This window comes from Coregonus lavaretus, assembly GCF_964263955.1.
Source record: "Coregonus lavaretus genome assembly, chromosome: 2".
NCBI classification, from domain to species: Eukaryota; Metazoa; Chordata; class Actinopteri; order Salmoniformes; family Salmonidae; genus Coregonus; species Coregonus lavaretus.
Window position 1 is genome coordinate 49,615,814 of NC_139989.1, and position 19,749 is coordinate 49,635,562.

General features: G+C 42.9%; 1 protein-coding gene across 1 annotated transcript; it reads right to left on the reverse strand.

The window, feature by feature from the left end:
- Nucleotides 1–385: 385 nt before the first annotated feature.
- Nucleotides 386–19,040, reverse strand: LOC311101620 (hepatic leukemia factor-like). Its single transcript, XM_084142746.1, has 4 exons — nucleotides 18,696–19,040; nucleotides 14,216–14,572; nucleotides 1,621–1,838; nucleotides 386–1,054 (listed from the first exon to the last, which is right to left on the reverse strand). The coding sequence occupies exons 1-4, from the start codon at nucleotides 18,808–18,810 to the stop codon at nucleotides 839–841; spliced, it is 906 nt and encodes a 301-aa protein (XP_083998872.1). The 5' UTR covers nucleotides 18,811–19,040; the 3' UTR covers nucleotides 386–838.
- Between the last annotated feature and the right edge of the window lie 709 nt (nucleotides 19,041–19,749).

The window sequence follows — 19,749 nt, forward strand, 5'->3', positions numbered from 1 at the left end:
GTGGTTCTGGGATTTTTGCTCACCGTTCTTGTGATCATTTTGACCCCACGGGGTGAGATCTTACGTGGAGCCCCAGATCGAGGGAGATTATCAGTGGTCTTGTATGTCTTCCATTTCCTAATAATTGCTCCCACAGTTGATTTCTTCAAACCAAGCTGCTTACCTATTGCAGATTCAGTCTTCCCAGCCTGGTGCAGGTCTACAATTTTGTTTCTGGTGTCCTTTGACAGCTCTTTGGTCTTGGCCATAGTGGAGTTTGGAGTGTGACTGTTTGAGGTTGTGGACAGGTGTCTTTTATACTGATAACAAGTTCAAACAGGTGCCATTAATACAGGTAACGAGTGGAGGACAGAGGAGCCTCTTAAAGAAGAAGTTACAGGTCTGTGAGAGCCAGAAATCTTGCTTGTTTGTAGGTGACCAAATACTTATTTTCCACCATAATTTGCAAATAAATTCATTAAAAATCCTACACAATTCTCAATTTGTCTGTCATAGTTGACGTGTACCTATGATGAAAATTACAGGCCTCTCATCTTTTTAAGTGTGCGAACTTGCACAATTGGTGGCTGACTAAATACTTTTTTTCCCCACTGTACATACATACTCATAACCCATGTACATTGAGAAGACAGAATGAACAAACAAACAGATGCCAGTGACAGAATTCAAATTCCAAATTATAGAATCATATAGGATTACAATGTACAGGGGTGAGGGGGTGGTGTGTGGGGGGGGCAGTGCCACCAAAAGGGAGGCACATTGTCCTTCAAACTCTTGGGTGACGGTGTGAGAGCGAGGGGTGGCGTGGATGTTTCCAGGGATGTTGGTTTGGGGAGGTTCACAGGGGCCCGTGCCGAGCCTCGTATTTGGCCACAATGTTCTTGGTGCGGCCCAGCTCCTTCCTCAAGTCGGCCACCTCTGAGCGAAGCGCACTGTTCTCCTTCTCCAGGAAGCCAGCCCGGATGGCAATTTGGTTCTCCTTCAGTCGCCTGGCATCCCGTGACCTCTTGGCTGCTACGTTGTTCTTTCTGCGTCTGGCCCAGTACTTGTCATCCTGGAAAGGGAGGTGAATCACACTGCTGTGATTCCAATTTTTTCACACTACCTGTGGTATCGTAAAAATATGTGTGATTCACCTGAGTAATAAACAGTATTCCAAATGTGGCCTATTGTTTTATCTGTCATCATGTATCTCATTTTCACTCATTACATTTCCATAATGTTGTTTAAAACTGCCTGACACATTCAATCTCCTTTACACCCTGCAGGAAGCCATCTTACCTCAACAAACAAAATAGTACATGTGATACACATCTTCCCACAACTGATGAACAACGACATCATATGACCCGGATTAAGGGTGAATGACCAGGGCTAAACCTGTCAATCTAAATCCTGGTCAAGTTCGCCTCCTCACTATCCTCCTTGAAAATGCTGCCGGTTTTGGGTTTGTGCCAACGCTCCTCCTTATACTGTGGTTTAAAATACTTCTGGTTATTTAGGTGGAATAAGTCCACTTGCTGCTTACATAACATAAGAAAACATGGTGCTTAAAGTCTTTGGCCAAACAAGTGGCGAAGACTTTGAACCGTCCACATAAGTAGGTTCCAGGTAGGTTACCTTGAGATCTTCGGGGATGAAGACCTTGCGTGCCTTTTTGATCATGGGCTGTGGTTTGAGCTCCTCTGGGGCGAACTTGCGTTTTCGGGGGTCAAACATCTCCTGTCCGGGCACGCTGGACAGGGCCAGGTCTGCAGGGTCGGGCTCGTAGCCCACTGGAACTTGAATGGACTCTGGATCGATGGGGCTGGGGGTGTTCCTGGCAGCTGAGGGCAGCACTGCAGGAGAAAGGCAAAGGAAAACAAGTTAGAAGGCGCCGGAGGGGATGGCTGCCGTTTTATGGAATTTTAACCAACCGTACTATTTTGTGTGTTTTTTCGTGTTGTTTGTAACTTGTACATAATGTTGCTGCTACTGTCTTTTATGACCGAAAAGAGCTTCTGGACATCAGAACAGCGATTACTCACCTTGAACTGGACGAATAATCTTTATTTAATGAGTCGGACGAGAGGGATTTGCTCCAGACACCCGACATAGCCCTCATCCCCGTCATTCGCAGTAGAAAGAAAAGGAGATATCGCGGAAGGAGATCGGGGTGCTTGGTAAGGAGCCGGCGACGAGTGGCTAATCTGCCTTTGCCATCAATACTATTGGCCAATTTACAATCGCTTGATAATAAAGTGGACGAACTAAAGGCACGAATATCCTACCAATGGGACATTAAAAACTGTAATATCTTATAACATAACATACAGCTGGCAGGTTATACACTGTATCGGCAGGATAGAACAGCAGCCTCTGGTAAGACAAGGGGTGGCGGTCTATGTATATTTGTAAACAAAAGCTGGTGCACGATATCTAAGGAAGTCTCAAAGTTTTGCTCGCCTGAGGTAGAGTATCTCATGATAAGCTGTAGACCACACTATCTACCAAGAGAGTTTACATTGATATTCTTCGTAGCTGTCTATTTACCACCACAAACCGATGCTGGCACTAAGACCGCAGTCAATGAACTGTATACGGCTATAAGCAAACAGGAAAACACTCATCCAGAGGCGGCGCTCCTAGTGGCCGGGGACTTTAATGCAGGGAAACTTAAATCTGTTTTACCTAATTTCTACCAGCATGTTAAACGTGCAACCAGAGGGAAAAAAACTCTAGACCACATTTACTCCACACACAGACACACGTACAAAGCTCTCCCTCGCCCTCCATTTGGCAAATCTGACCATAATTATATCCTCCTGATTCCTGCTTACAAGCAAAAACTAAAGCAGGAAGCACCAGTGACTCGGTTAATAAAAAAGTGGTCAGATGACGCAGATGCTAAGCTACGGGACTGTTTTGCTAGCACAGACTGGAATATGTTCCGTGATTCTTCCGATGGCATTGAGGAGTACACCACATCAGTCACTGGCTTCATCAATAAGTGCATCGATGACGTTGTCCCCACAGTGTCCGTACGTACATACCCCAACCAGAAGCCATGGATTACAGGCAACATCCGCACTGAGCTAAAGGGTAAAAAGCTGCCACTTTCAAGGAGCGGGTCTCTAACCCAGAAGCTTATAAAAATTCCGCTATGCCCTCCAACGAACCATCAAACAGGAAAAGCGTCAATACAGGACTAAGATCGAATCGTACTACACCGGCTCCGTCGGATGTAGCAGGGCTTGCAAACTATTACAGACTACAAAGGGAAGCACAGCCGCGAGCTACCCAGTGACACGAGCCTACCAGATGAGCTAAATTACTTCTATGCTCGCGTCGAGGCAAGTAACACTGAAACATGCATGAGAGCATCAGCTGTTCCGGACGACTGTGTGATCACGCTCTCCGTAGCCGATGTGAGTAAGACCTTTAGGTCAACATTCACAAGGCCGCAGGGCCAGACGGATTACCAGGACGTGTACTCCGAGCATGCGCTGACCAACTGGCAAGTGTCTTCACTGACATTTTCAACCTCTCCCTGTCTGAGTCTGTAATACCAACATGTTTCAAGCAGACCACCATAGTCCCTGTGTCCAAGAACACGAAGGTAACCTGCCTAAATGACTACCGACCCGTAGCACTCACATCTGTAGCCATGAAGTGCTTTGAAAGGCTGGTCATGGCTCACATCAACACCATTATCCCAGAAACCCTAGACCCACTCCAATTTGCATACATCCCCAACAGATCCACAGATGATGCAATCTATATTGCGCTACACACTGCCCTTTCATACCTGGACAAAGGGAACACCTATGTGAGAATGCTATTCATTGACTACAGCTCAGCGTTCAACACCATAGTGCCCTCAAAGCTCATCACTAAGCTAAGGATCCTGGGACTAAACACCTCCCTCTGCAACTGGATCCTGGACTTCCTGACGGGCCGCCCCCAGGTGGTAAGGGTAGGTAACAGCACATCCGCCACGCTGATCCTCAACACAGGGGCCCCTCAGGGGTGCGTGCTCAGTCCCCTCCTGTACTTCCTGTTCACTCATGAATGCATAGCCAGGCACGACTCCAACACCATCATTAAGTTTGCCGATGACACAACAGTGGTAGGCTTGATCACCGACAATGACGAGACAGCCTATAGGGAGGAGGTCAGACATCTGGCCGTGTGGTGCCAGGACAACAACCTCTCCCTCAACGTGATCAAGACAAAGGAGATGATTGTGGACTACAGGAATAAGAAGAGGACCGAGCACGCCCCCATTCTCATCGACGGGGCTGTAGTGGAGCAGGTTGAGAGCGTCAAGTTCCTTGGTGTCCACATCACCAACAAACTAAGATGGTCCAAACACACCAAGACAGTCGGGAAGAGGGCACAACAAAACCTATTCCCCCTAAGGAGACTGAAAAGATTTGACATTGGTCCTCAGATCCTCAAAAGGTTCTACAGCTGCACCATCGAGAGCATCCTGACTGGTTGCATCACTGCCTGGTATGGCAACTGCTCGGCCTCCAACCGCAAGGCACTATGGAGGGTAGTGCGTACGGCCCAGTACATCACTGGGGCCAAGCTTCCTGCCATCCAGGCAGTGTCAGAGGAAGGCCCTAAAAATTGTCAAAGACTCCAGCCACCCTAGTCATAGACTGTTCTCTCTGCTACCGCACGGCAAGCGGTACTGGAGCGCCAAGTCTAGGTCCAAGAGGCTTCTAAACAACTTCTACCCCCAAGCCATAAGACTCCTGAACATCTAATCAAATGGCCACCCGGACTATTTGTATTGCCCCCCCCCCCCCCCCCTCTTTTATGCTGCTGCTACTCTCTGTTTATTATCTATGCATAGTCACTTTAATAACTCTACCTACATGTACATATTACCTCAATTACCTCGACTAACCGTTGCCCCCGCACATTGACTCGGTACCGGTACCCCCTGTATATAGCCTCGCTATTGTTATATTTACTGCTGCTCTTTAATTATTTGTTGCTTTTATTTCGTATTATTTTATATTGTATTTCTTTGTGATTTTTTTGGTATTCTTTCTTAAAACTGCATTGTTGGTTAAGGGCTTGTAAGTAAGCATTTCACTGTAAGGTCTACACCTGTTGTATTCGGCGCATATGACAAATAACATTTGATTTGATTTGATTTAGAAGAGACTGTCCACTCTGAAAGAGCAGGCTTTGAGGTGGAATGGTCCTTGAGAAAGTAATAGTTAGAAATTAGGCCTTATTAGACCTCAACTGGTTTCCTTGAAATCAAAGTTCTAAAATCTGCCATTAAATGTAATATAAAAAGCTATGACAAATGTGGCAGTCATTAGTACCCTCCTCACCTCCTACCCCATACCAAGGGTAGTAGTGGTACTTTTGAGTTCTCTAAAGAGCCCCTATAATAGGCCCTAGGAGGCCACTTAGGGGGAAACGAACTCACGTGTGCCTGTTTACATCATAGTATTCTGCCATTCTCTTCGTTATCATGGTTGTGCTTTACCAAGGTGATCCTCTAGAACAGGGGTGTCAAACATACGGCCCGGTCCAATGTGGCCCATGGGTGGTTTAAGTAAAAAATGAAATGAAAGCTAGACAGTCAGGGAGCATAAAATATTCAGAAAAACTATGGATAGAGGACTATTTGTTGCAAATCTTGACGCAAGGAAATATAACACATTTTGTGCGGCCCTCCGGACCTCGTTGAAGACCGTATGCGCCCCACGGGGAAAGATTTGTTTGACACCCCTGCTCTAGAATCAATAACAGCCTTGCATGTGAAGATGGACTATATTCTTATGTCTGTCTTATTCTATACATGCTCATCATGTCAATTACTATTTAATCTAAGCAATTCTACAACTGGCTACACGCACAGGGAAGCAAAACAACGGTGGTTGCACATTTTAACCAGCAGGTGGTGCACAGAGAACACAAACACACACAGATAGACAGACCGACAGACAGACAGACACTCTCACAAACACAGAAGATATGTTATTTAAGCTTTTCTGAGGCCCTGTTATCAGTGCCTCTAGTCAGCTGAGCTCAGGCAGACAACTACATTTTGTCTGTAAATTGACTTAAGGCAACCTCCTCATCAGCCAGCCTCGACATGTGCCTCTGCAATCGCTCTGTGGATGTTACGTAACACCTAATAGATTTATATTGCACAGAGCAGCAGGTCAGCAGTTGACACCGTTTCACATTCTGCCCTTCATCATTCAGTGGATTAGCATGCTGAAATGAAGCGCTTAATTGGATGGCTTCATCAAATCAGCTGTAATTTGATTGGTGGCTAGCGGTGAGCATCTTATGACAGTAAGCTAATAGAGACTGATGTCAGTGTATTTACTTAAGATTCGTCCATTTAAACAGCTTGACAATTACAACAATTCCCAATCAAATGACTGTAGTCTTTTGTAGTTGGTGTGAAAATGTAATGAGGAATGAAAGAAATACAAATTCTTCCTGCTGATGGTGAAAACATTTCACTCAAACAGAATTCAAAGGCCGAACATTTTAGGTCACTTCCTACGTCATGACCCAGTTTTTCTGTGCTTTAAGCTGGCTACGGCCTTAAGCCTTCTGACCTTTAGTTACAGCAGCATTTCTGGCTCCAGCCAGTCCTGGTTGAGATTTAAGAAGAGGCCAACATACAGGTCTAACCTGCTTGTACTACTCAAGGTTATGCAGAAGGAAGTAAGACAGTTACTCCGGCCATTTCAGAAGAGAGCCCAAGCCTAGCCATTAGCCAAGGCACCAATCTCCTTCTGACCTTCCTTGATACTACAGCTAACCATAGAATCCAGATTTACTATGTCCACCGTAACTCTCCTGGCTATTCAACCTACAACAACCCAGTCATCAGATCAGCCCAAGACACATCAGCAGAGTGCTATTAGTCCTGGCCCTACCCACACTAGAGGTCCGGTGTGGCTCAGTTGGTAGAGCATGGCACTTGCAACGCCAGGTTGTTGGTTTGATTCCCATGGTGGACCAATATGGAGAAAATAAAGTATGAATATGTATGCACTCACTACTATAAGTCACTCTGGATAAGAGCGTCTGTAGATAAGCAAGTGTGATAACTACACTCTAGCGTCACCAGTGAATCACTGCATCAGTAGTCACTGACACATTAAGCTAAAATGGCTGGCCATCCAAAGTGGTACTTCAGCAGGGATTCAATTCAATGCCTCACTTCAGTGAATTGTCAAGAACACGGCGGCTGCATCCAAGGGTGCATGTTAGTCCCCAACAACAACAGGCCACTGACTCACACTGTCAGCTTAGCGCCAAGCTACTTACAAGGGCTAAATCAGACGCTGTCCAAAACAATCTGTCAAAAGTAGATCACCTGTATACATAACAAGCATGGTGGCCCAAACTTTCCCTCTGGAAACAGCCTGTCTTATCACTTTAACCATTAATTCTGACCAGATTACTGGAGTAAAAATACAGTGACATGTTTTACTGGCTAAGAGTGGCCTGGTGAAAAGCCTGGCTGATAGTGGCCTATAGTATTTGGTTGTGACCTCTCATCTACAAATCTCTGATAGGAAGAGACAACACACACCCGTCTGACAACGTGTGTTCAACGTCCACCAAATGTTCAACGTCCACCAAACATAGATAGACGGTAAGAGCTCTGCGTCTTGTTCCTTCTCTTGTAGGTCAATGCTCAGATTTGCATTGTGTGGGTGGGTGGTAGAACCAGTGCATATGGGACGGAGGGCTAAGTTGGCTCTGACCTGACTCTGACCTGCCTGTTCTTCCTCTGACCGCTGGACAGTCAGGAGAGAAACTCAAACCCTCTTTAAACTGGTTTGATTTTCATTAACATTTTAAGCTCGACCCCTAAGGAATGACAACATCGAGGCTGTGCCTTTTCCAACCAATCTTCAAAATTAAGTGTGAGCTAGTGGGGGATTCATATTATGGTGTTAAGTGTTTACTGTATATGAATGTGATGCTAAACAACATTGGGTCAACAGGAGAACTGACCACACCTCCCCCTCAATCTGTTTCCATAGGTACCACACACCTTTATCAGACAGTCACTTCCATGGCACACAAGTTTAGACCTGACCTTTGACCTTGTCTACGTTCCACTTCCCTTGTGGCCCCTGCCAACAACACACCGTAGGCCCCTTATTGAACCAGCAGTGGGACCAGCCCATCGCTAACTCCACTGGATATCTGCTGTGATAACAAAGCTATCTCAGGCTGCATTGTGCTGGGATGCAATATGGAATTGGGAGGTTTGTGGGGCGGGCTAGGCTGGAGGCGTATGTTATAGCAGTATAGCCTTGGCCATGTGATCTCACCAGGGTTCAGCCTGTGCCTCTGCTATGGCTCCGACTGGGATCTGTCTGGTGAGGGAGAATTAAAAGGGAGGAGGGAGGAGATGCTCATGCCATGACAAACTCCCTTAGCAGTGGGGCGACACATGGCAGATGAATGTGTCTGTCAGGAAGACCTAGCCGTACTCACGTGCATAACAGGGCGAGGACAGGCCCTGTGAAACTGTACCAGACAAAACACACACACTCTCTCGCACTGAGACAAATATACACGCACGTACACATACATCCTCACATGCTGGGATTCTTTGTACTGTAACTGTACAGATGTACTTCTTTGACATGAGTGATGGACTTGTGTCCAGATGTACTATTACTACCTGTGGTGAGGCCAAAAACTGTTTACAGTACCACGTCAAGGTTTGTTCCCAGCTTTTTGTTTTTCTTGTTTACTTTGTGAAAGCAGTGGGGAAATAAATACTGTTCACTGCACACTGACCAAGGACATGCATATGGCTATATTTGGCAGTCATCATTTCAAACAAACTATTACACTTCTGTCTGCGACTACTTTCAAGGGACAAGTTAAATCATATGAAATGTGTCAAACAGAATGCCATACATCAAAATAAGTTATGTGAATGTTATTGTGAGGTTATTTTAGGAATGGATGGGAATTTAGGGCATTTACAATTCCTTCAAATGTGATTGCAAATCACAGTAAAAGCATGCTGGGTGGAGCAGAGTCATAGTCATATTTCAGAAGATTACATGTGTAGGATCCAAAATGTCAATTCTAAGTCAAGGGAAGAAATATTCCACCTCTTCCTTACCATGTAATATGGATTGTGGGGGGACAATATTATATCAACTCTATGACTCCAAGTATCGATTCTCAACAACAACAAACATTTTTTGCTAGGTAGCTGGCGCTAGTCGGCTGTACCTGTGCCAAAACGTTGGTATTTCTCCTTCTATAGCTTGGCCTCAATCTTCTATTAAAAAGTGTTTTCAACACTTTTATTTCCATGACTGATCAAAACTCGTTTTTCCTCATGGCTCCCTCGTCCCTCTGCAGCAGACATAGTGAGCAATATGTTTGGAACATTGAATCACAAAATCGCAGTATCAAATCGCAATACATATAGAAGTGTGATACATATAGAATTGCAATAAATATCGTATTGGCACTTAAGTATTGCGATAATATCGTATTGTGAGGAGCCCTGGCAATTCCCAGCACTACCATTTAAGTGGTAATTCATATGAATTCAAGTCTACTACACAGGCCAGTTTCACTAGACCACCATCACTGTTCACATCGGGACTTGGTAGCTCATTAATGACTAAGATGAAAAACCTTTGGACATACACTACCAGTCAAAAGTTTGTACACACCTACTCATTCAAGGGTTTTTCTTTATTTTTTAAATTTTTTACAGTGGGGAAAAAAAGTATTTAGTCAGCCACCAATTGTGCATGTTCTCCCACTTAAAAAGATGAGAGAGGCCTGTAATTTTCATCATAGGTACACATCAACTATGACAGACAAAATGAGGGAAAAAAATCCAGAAAATCACATTGTAGGATTTTTTATGAATTTATTTGCAAATTATGGTGGAAAATAAGTATTTGGTCAATAACAAAAGTTTCTCAATACTTTGTTATATACCCTTTGTTGGCAATGACACAGGTCAAACGTTTTCTGTAAGTCTTCACAAGGTTTTCACACACTGTTGCTGGTATTTTGGCCCATTCCTCCATGCAGATCTCCTCTAGAGTAGTGATGTTTTGGGGCTGTCGCTGGGCAACACGGACTTTCAACTCCCTCTAAAGATTTTCTATGGGGTTGAGATCTGGAGACTAGCTAGGCCACTCCAGGACCTTGAAATGCTTCTTACGAAGCCACTCCTTCGTTGCCCAGGCGGTGTGTTTGGGATCATTGTCATGCTGAAAGACCCAGCCACGTTTCATCTTCAATGCCCTTGCTGATGGAAGGAGGTTTTCACTCAAAATCTCACGATACATGGCCCCATTCATTCTTTCCTTTACACGGATCAGTCGTCCTGGTCCCTTTGCAGAAAAACAGCCCCAAAGCATGATGTTTCCACCCCCATGCTTCACAGTAGGTATGGTGTTCTTTGGATGCAACTCAGCATTCTTTGTCCTCCAAACACGATGAGTTGAGTTTTTACCAAAAAGTTATATTTTGGTTTCATCTGACCATATGACATTCTCCCAATGATCTTCTGGATCATCCAAATGCACTCTAGCAAACTTCAGACGGGCCTGGACATGTACTGGCTTAAGCAGGGGGAAATGTCTTGCACTGCAGGATTTGAGTCCCTAGCGGCATAGTGTGTTACTGATTGTAGGCTTTGTTACTTTGGTCCCAGCTCTCTGCAGGTCATTCACTACGTCCCCCCGTGTGGTTCTGGGATATTTGCTCACCGTTCTTGTGATCATTTTGACCCCACGGGGTGAGATCTTGCGTGGAGTCCCAGATCGAGGGAGATTATCAGTGGTCTTGTATGTCTTCCATTTCCTAATAATTGCTCCCACAGTTGATTTCTTCAAACCAAGCTGCTTACCTATTGCAGATTCAGTCTTCCCAGCCTGGTGCAGGTCTACAATTTTGTTTCTGGTGCCCTTTGACAGCTCTTTGGTCTTGGCCATAGTGGAGTTTGGAGTGTGACTGTTTGAGGTTGTGGACAGGTGTCTTTTATACTGATAACAAGCTCAAACAGGTGCCATTAATACCGGTAACGAGTGGAGGACAGAGGAGCCTCTTAAAGAATAAGTTACAGGTCTGTGAGAGCCAGAAATCTTACTTGTTTGTAGGTGACCAAATACTTATTTTCCACCATAATTTGCAAATAAATTCATTAAAAATCCTACAATGTGATTTTCTGGATTTGTTTTTCTCAATTTGTCTGTCATAGTTGACGTGTACCTATGATGAAAATTACAGGCCTCTCTCATCTTTTTAAGTGGGAGAACTTGCACAATTGGTGGCTGACTAAATACTTTTTTTCCCCACTGTACATTGTAGAATAATAGTGAAGACATCAAAACTATGAAATAACACATATGGGATCATGTAGTAACCAAAAAGGCGTTCAACAAATATATTTTATATTTGAGATTCTTCAATGTAGCCACCCTTTGCCTTGATGACAGCTTTGCACACTCTTGGCAATCTCTCAACCAGCTTCATGAGGTAGTCACCTGGAATGAATTTCAATTAACAGGTGTGCCTTCTTAAAAGTTAATTTGTGTAATTTATTTCCTTCTTAATGCGTTTGAGCCAATCAGTTGTGTTGTGACAAGGTAGGAGTGGTATACAGAAGATAGCCCTATTTGGTAAAAGGCCAAGTCCATATTATGGCAAGAACAGCTCAAATAAGCAAAGAGAAACGACAGTCCATCATTACTTTAAGACATGAAGGTCAGTCAATACGGAAAATTTCAAGAATTTCTTCAAGTGCAGTCGCAAAAACCATCAAGCACTATGATGAAACTGGCTCTCATGAGGACCGCCACAGGAATGGAAGACCCAGAGTTACCTCTGCTGCAGAGGATAAGTTCATTAGAGTTACCAGCCTCAGAAATAGCAGCCCAAATAAATGCTTCACAGAGTTCAAGTCACAGACACATCTCAACATGAACTGTTCAGAGGAGACTGTGTGAATCAGGCCTTCATGGTCGAATTGCTGCAAAGAAACCACTACTGAAGGACACCAATAAGAAGAAGAGACCTGCTTGTGCCAAGAAACACGAGCAATGGACATTAGACCGGTGGAAATGTGTCCTTTGGTCTGGAGTCCAAATGTGAGATTTTTGGTTCCAACCGCTGTGTCTTTGTGAGACACGGTGTGGGTGAACGGATGATCTCTGCGTGTGTAGTTCCCATCGTAAAGCATGGAGGAGGTGGTGTTATGGTGTGGGGGTGCTTTGCTGGTGATACTGTCTGTGATTTATTTAGAATTCAAGGCACACTTAACCAGCATGGCTACCACAGCATTCTGCAGCGATACGCCATCCCATCTGGTTTGGGCTTAGTGGGACTATCATTTGTTTTTCAACAGGACAACGACCCAACACACTTCCAGGCAGTGTAAGGGCTATTTTACCAAGAAGAAGAGTGATGGAGTGCTGCATCAGATGACCTGGCCTCCACAATCCCCAGATCTCAAACAAATTGAGATGGTTTGGGATGAGTCGGACAGCAGAGTGAAGGAAAAGCAGCCAACAAGTGCTCAGCATATGTGGGAACTCCTTCAAGACTGTTGGAAAAGCATTCCAGGTGAAGCTGGTTGAGAGAATGCCAAGAGTGTGCAAAGCTGTCATCAAGGCAAAGGGTTTAACACTTTTTTGGTTACTACATGATTCCATGTGTTATTTCATAGTTTTGATGTCTTCACTATTATTCTACAATGTAGAAACTAGTACAAATAAAAGAAAAACCCTTGAATGAGTAGGTGTGTCCAAACATTTGACTGGTACTGTACATAGGTCTATTGGAATAAAATGCAGCAGAACGTGTTTCGTGTGAGTGTTCAACTTCTATACAATCTGAGGATGTTTACTGATAATGGTGTCTTAACTCATATCCATAAACCCTCAACAAGTATGGGACAAATAATATAGCTCACACCGAGCAGAGACATAGTAAACATGAGCTTATGTTATACACTGGAACATTGTAAAAGGCAGGTTTCCATACAGTGTGTATGTGATTATAAGCATTGTATTTGACACACTGTGCTCTACCAACTATGACAATATATCACACACCAACCAAAATACCTACCAAAGTTACTATAGAACACAAACCAATTCCCTTTAAACATATAAATAACATACTTATAAATGATGTGATAACACCTTATTTACGTATACTTGATTTAAAAAATAGGGTTATAAAGACAACTACCATCCTCATCATTAAAAAAACAATTACAGCCAATAGAACCACTATTTTCCCCTCGACTAGAAGATTCAGATAGGATGTCCATTGTTTAGCAACAACGAATTGGCTAACACAAACCAGATCACACCTGCCTGCTCCAACAAACACACCAATTACACTGACCCTCTTATTCACACCCCCACTTTCAAGAGGCTGAAACCATGATAACTAGCTTTATGGAAGATATTTTCCTTGGTGATGCCTGTAAATAAGGCATGTTTTCCTCACGCCTCTAAAATCACTGGGCTCCAGCAATGTGTTTCATTAAGGAGGAATGTTTTTTTCTGGTTGTGTCTCCAGTAGGCAGCAACAGATCCGGTCAGGGCAGATGCGTCAGGATTCACCTTAGGCAAACAAAGCATAACGGAGCATCGCGTGCCAAACAACAAAATGAGCCTAATCTCAATCAATATAAGAATTTCATTGGGTATGTAGTAAAACTGTAAATGTTCATGTTTGTTGACATTTGATGACAAAAACTACACAGTTGAGGGATCAAAACCATAACCCACACAAGTACTTGGCGCAATGCCACTCAAGCTCCAAAGTCCAGGGCCAGAATTGTAGAAGAAATGTCTTAGCATACTCAAAGCCCCTGAAGTAGCCTAAATACTGAGAAACCTTTATCTGTGCTTTTGGTCAGAGTGGAATGGGATCTACAGTAAACGAGAAAGTTCAGTGTTGAGAAGACAACCTGGTCATGATGTGCGTGCTGATAAGCTACGTCGAGTACAGCAGGTGAACAAACAGCGCCCGGCGCATATTATTAGAAAGCTCTTCTCCTACAGCTAAGGTTTTGACCATGGAGATTTGCCCTAATTTGAGAACTATAGGAGGGTTGTGTGTGTGTATGTTTGGTTGACGTTGCAGATGTTTGCCCTCGTTTGAAAGTGTTCCTGTGCTGTGTGCTGTGTTGTGTGTGTGTGTGTGTGATATGGTATTTTACCTGCTCTGGCTGGGGGGCTCTGGAGACAGTTCTGGGAGACCATGGCTGCATGAACGGCGGTAGTGGTGTGGCTGCTGAGGTTGACCACAGAGGGTGTGGGGGGTGCAGGGGGAACCTGCTGGATAGTGGGCTGCCGGGGCTGCTGTGGCTGGTTTTGGTTATTCTGAGCTGAGTTTGCAGGGATGCCATTCTCTGACAGAAACTCTTCCAGGTCCATGTACTCCAGCTGAAAGTTGTCCCCATCATATGGCAAGGTCTTGTCCCACAGGGTTGGCCCCAGGAAGGCCGACTGTGGAGTATTGGCCCCGCCTTCATCATCCAACTTTTTCTCTTTCTCCTTCTTCTCTTTTCCCAAACCTGCAAATATTTGGAAAGAGTCATAATGTATCACTGTTAGACCAAAACAGCCAAACAATGCCTTTTCAATGTCAAAATGGCTAAGCCAATAAAAGGCCAAGGTTTTAAATGTATATATACACAATTTCTACAGCCCCTGATTGTTGATTAAACATATAACATACAGTGCCTTGCAAAAGTATTCATCCCCCTTGGCGTTGTTCCTATTTTGTTGCATTACAACCTGTAATTTAAATGGGTTTTTATTTGGATTTCATGTAATGGACATACACAAAATAGTCCAAATTGGTGAAGTAAAATGAAAAAAATAACTTGTTTCAAAAGAATTCTAAAAAATAAATAACGGAAAAGTGGTGCGTGCATATGTATTCACTCCCTTTGCTATGAAACACCTAAATAAGATCTGGTGCAACCAATTACCTTCAGAAGTCACATAATTAGTTAAATAAAGTCCACCTGTGTGCAATCTAAGTGTCACATGATCTCAGTATATATATATATATATATATATATATATATATATATATATATATATATATATATATACACACACCTGTTCTGAAAGGCCCCAGAGTCTGCAACACCATTTACATTTACATTTACATTTTAGTCATTTAGCAGACGCTCTTATCCAGAGAGACTTACAGTTAGTGAATACATATTTTTTTATACTGGCCCCCCGTGGGAATCGAACCCACAACCCTGGCATTGCAAACGCCATGCTCTATCAACTGAGCTACAACCCTGACGGCCATTCCCTCCCCTACCCTGGACAACGCTGGGTCAATTGTGCGCCGCCCATGAGTCTCCCGGTCGCGGCCGGCTGCGACAGAGCCTGGATTCGAACCAGGATCTCTAGTGGCACAGTTAGCACTGCGATGCAGTGCCTTAGACCACTGCGCCACTCAGGAGTCTGCACCATGAAGACCAAGGAGCTCTCCAAACAGGTCAGGGACAAAGTTGTGGAGAAGTACAGCTCAGGGTTGGGTTATAAAAAAATATCCGAAACTTTGAACATCCCACGGAGCACCATTAAATCCATTATTAAAAAATTGAAAGAATATGGCACCACAACAAACCTGCCAAGAGAGGGCTGTCCACCAAAACTCATGGACCAGGCAAGGAGGGCATTAATCAGAGGCAACAAAGAGACCAAAGATAACCCTGAAGGAGCTGCAAAGCTCCACAGTGGAGATCGGAGTATCTGTCCATAGGACCACTTTAAGCCGTACACTCCACAGAGCTGGGCTTTACGGAAGAGTGGAAAAATGCCATTGCTTAAAGAAAAAAATAAGCAAACACGTTTGGTGTTCGTCAAAAGGCATGTGGGAGACTCCCCAAACATATGGAAGAAGGTACTCTGGTCAGATGAGACTAAAATTGAGCTTTTTGGCCATCAAGGAAAATGCTATGTCTGGCGCAAACCCAACACCTCTCATCACCCCGAGAACACCATCCCCACAGTGAAGCATGGTGGTGGAAACCTGTTTCAGTCTTCCAGAGATTTAAGACTGGGATGGAGGTTCACCTTCCAGCAGGACAATGACCCTAAGCATACTGCTAAAGCAACACTTGAGTGGTTTAAGGGGAAACATATGCACGCTCAAGTTCTGTTTTTTTGTCTTATTTCAAAATAAAAAATATTTTGCATCTTCAAAGTGGTAGGCATGTTGTGTAAATCAAATTACACAAACCCCCAAAAAATCCATTTTAATTCCAGGTTGTAAGGCAACAAAATAGGAAAAATGCCAAGGGGGAGGGGGGGGGGGGGGGGTGAATACTTTCGCAAGCCACTGTAGGTCTACTTGAGGCGTATTTGAATGTTTATATACTTTATGCAAATAGATAAATAACCAAACTACAGTAAACACCCCATCAACTCCAATAGCAAAAGCATTAGGCTATCTATATATTCCTATCCAGTTGTTGACAAATAAGTCAATCTAAATGTATCTAGACTGGCTACTCTTCGGAATACTAACTATGGTGTATTTACAGTAGATTGCAAACTTCCAACAGTAATACATGGTAATTTTACATGAAGTAAAATTGTGGGACTTGCTTTAGCTCTTTAAAAGTATTTTTGTAGTAGTGTTCAGATTTTTGTCTAAGTTGTTGGGAAAGTGGTCAAAATTCCAGTTGTTTTTAAAAGTTGTTTGATTGGTAGAAGATATTTATGTTCTGATTTGAATAGCAGAGAAGTAGACCAAGATGGCATATCCTCTAAGTTTTGGGGGAAGTGGTCAAAGTAGGTGATTTGTGTCAAAAGTCTAAATGTTTACTCATTGTCTCATGCTAGAAATGTGCTCACCCAGTGCTATAATTTGACATTTCTGAAAGTTATATGACAATTCAACAGTGGGAAGTTAGGTTAATGAATCCAGTTGATACCATTACTAAAACAGCTGTCACTTTTGATCAACAGAAAATCATTCTGTTCTGATTTCAGATTTGAATGTGTTGTCACGACACCAGAGTTTTGACTTCGATACCAGGTTTAGTATCACAATACTCGATACCAAAATGATACCAATGGAAAAAAAGAAGGCATATTAGCCAAAGTCGCAGAATGGTACTTGATCCAGATGGATCTTTTGAGTTCATTATCATTACATTTGAAATGTTTGAATGTATGCATTCATCAATTAAACAATCAATTTTTTTTTTTTTTTACCAATCTAACTACATAACAACATAATGGTCATCATTTTTCTGAATGGTAAATCTCTAGTCTATTGATAAACTGGGTAAATCAAGATGTAGCCTAGGCCTATTTACAATACAGGTGAATGCATATTCAGTAGGAGTGTGCGCATGAGTTATTGACCTTGTTTTGGCTGATTTCATTGGGCTACAGAAAGTACTGAAGTTTCGGTATACAGTGAAACACTAATTTGAATAGCAGAGAAGTAGACCAAGAAGTCATACCCCCTAAGTTTTTGTCTAAAGTGCTGGGAAAGTGGGCAAAATGTCAGCTGTTTAAAAAAATTGACAGAAAATGCAGTTGATGCGGTTACTAAAACAGCTGTACGGTTTTATCGTTAGAATATATTTTTGTTACGATTTCAGATTTCAATAGCAGAGATGTCACAATGGGACCTTTAGAATGTTTAAATCGCTTTAAAGGAAATCCCTTTAAAGTGGATGGAGGACAAAAAGAAGGGCAAAAAGCTTAATAGTTTATAAAGTGTAAAAAATATCAAAAAGTTGTATACAAGCACACTGGTCCTGACCACTCTGCACTTCTTAAAAATTTGAATTACGTTTCTAGCTTAAACGGTGTACGAAAAATAGCATTCTAAATAATAATAAGTACTGTATGATAAACATTTACAGTGGGACGTTCTGTCGCAAGTCACGTTAATTAAAGGGATAGCTGCTACACTGTATCCTTATAAGGCTGGAGCTGTCAGACCAGGAATGTATTTTGACATTTAACTACACAAATTGCAACCATGATGTATCATACTCCTCCCAGAACTGGCTAGATGTAGTAGTAATAATACATAATAATACACTTAAAGCGGCAATCAGCAGTACAAACAATAACAAAGCGATTTCGGTAAAAAGCTGAGGGATGGGCTAGAGAAATGTAACCACTCTCAAATTCATAGACAGAGTTATGGATACAAGGACTGACCATCCATGATATCAAAATTATTGTTTTAACCATGCTTTGAGGCTATATTGTGTTTGTTTACCTTTTCTTTGTTTACAAATGTTGGAGTAAAACAAACTTATATTTTAGGTTCTGATGGGGTATGACAGTTGAACTAAGCTCATGAGCACACATTTATAAGCTATATTCTTCAAGAATCAATGGTTACATTTTAATTTATAAGTCCAAAAATGGATGTAGCAACTCCAGATTTCCCCTTTAATTTACACTTGATTAAACACCAATTCTTAGTAACCGCTATATATAAAAAAAAAGGTGGAAAACACCGGGCTACTGAAATATTGTAGCCAGTGGAGACGTTGTTTTTTCTGCATTGTATCTAGCTTGCTCACGCGCAACAACACTGACAGATCTAGATTGAAAGCGAGACGGACCAAAAAATAGTCTCAAAAAAGACAGTAAACTACCGCGCAACAAATGTTTTGATGTCTGCGTTTTGGTTACCTTCTTCATGATGAAACGGCAGCTTCATTGGATTCTCCAACAGGGATTTCAGTACGCCATTAGTTGGAGGTTGAAAAGATGAGTTTAAAGGAACCGGTCTGGCCATTTTCTCCATTGGTCTGGAGGACGATAGTATAGCCTACAATTGCTGTATTTCCAAAAGAAGACCCAAGTTTGAAAATATGTTAAACAAACACCAAACCTCAACGCCTGACCCAACCTGGAGTTGAGACCGAGAAATTGATATCCGCGCAGAAAAGAACGGTTAAGGTTTTCGTCGAACGTCGCTAGTTACAGAAGGCAGGAGAACTAGCTGGATGTGAAGCTCAAGATGGTTCACAATCCATGTGCGGACACCGATGTACATGACGTCAAACCTTTGGCAAATACATTAATACCGACTCTGCGAATGAAATGGAGGGAAGGAGGGTCTGACCACTGCTGAATAGGGAACTTATTTGTTTCACGTCATTTTTTCTCAGCCCTTTTCTCCTTGGAAATATATATGTCAATCATGTTAATTGACAGATTACTTCGACATGGCGTATGTGATCGTTGTACTACCCACATGCATTAGGCTTGGTATGTAGTGCAAAATCAATAGATTGAGCCCCCCCATACATTTCTCTCTCTCCCCGTTAGGCTACACTGGTGGCAGCAGTGGGATCAGTGTGGTGCTCTCTCGGGGCCTTGTAAGCATGTGGGGCTTTGAGTGAGAGGACATACAACCCTTCTTTAAAGAGGGGAAATAATGTAATTTAGGCCTACTGCAAAATGGACATATACCTCTACATAGAGGACTGAGTTATTAGGTGCTCACCACTGCAATAGGATATGGATCGAGCCCCCGTGAGCCCCTATCATAGCTATCTCTCTCTATCTCTCCTGTACATTCAATATACAATAATTTAAATCTTGTTTCCACCAAACTGGTAACTAATCACCACTAAGAAGATGTTATTTTTTTATTTTTTATTGTCAAACACACTGGATAGGTGTAGTGAAATGTGTTGTTTTACAGGGTCACCCATAGCAGTATGGCACCCCTGGAGTA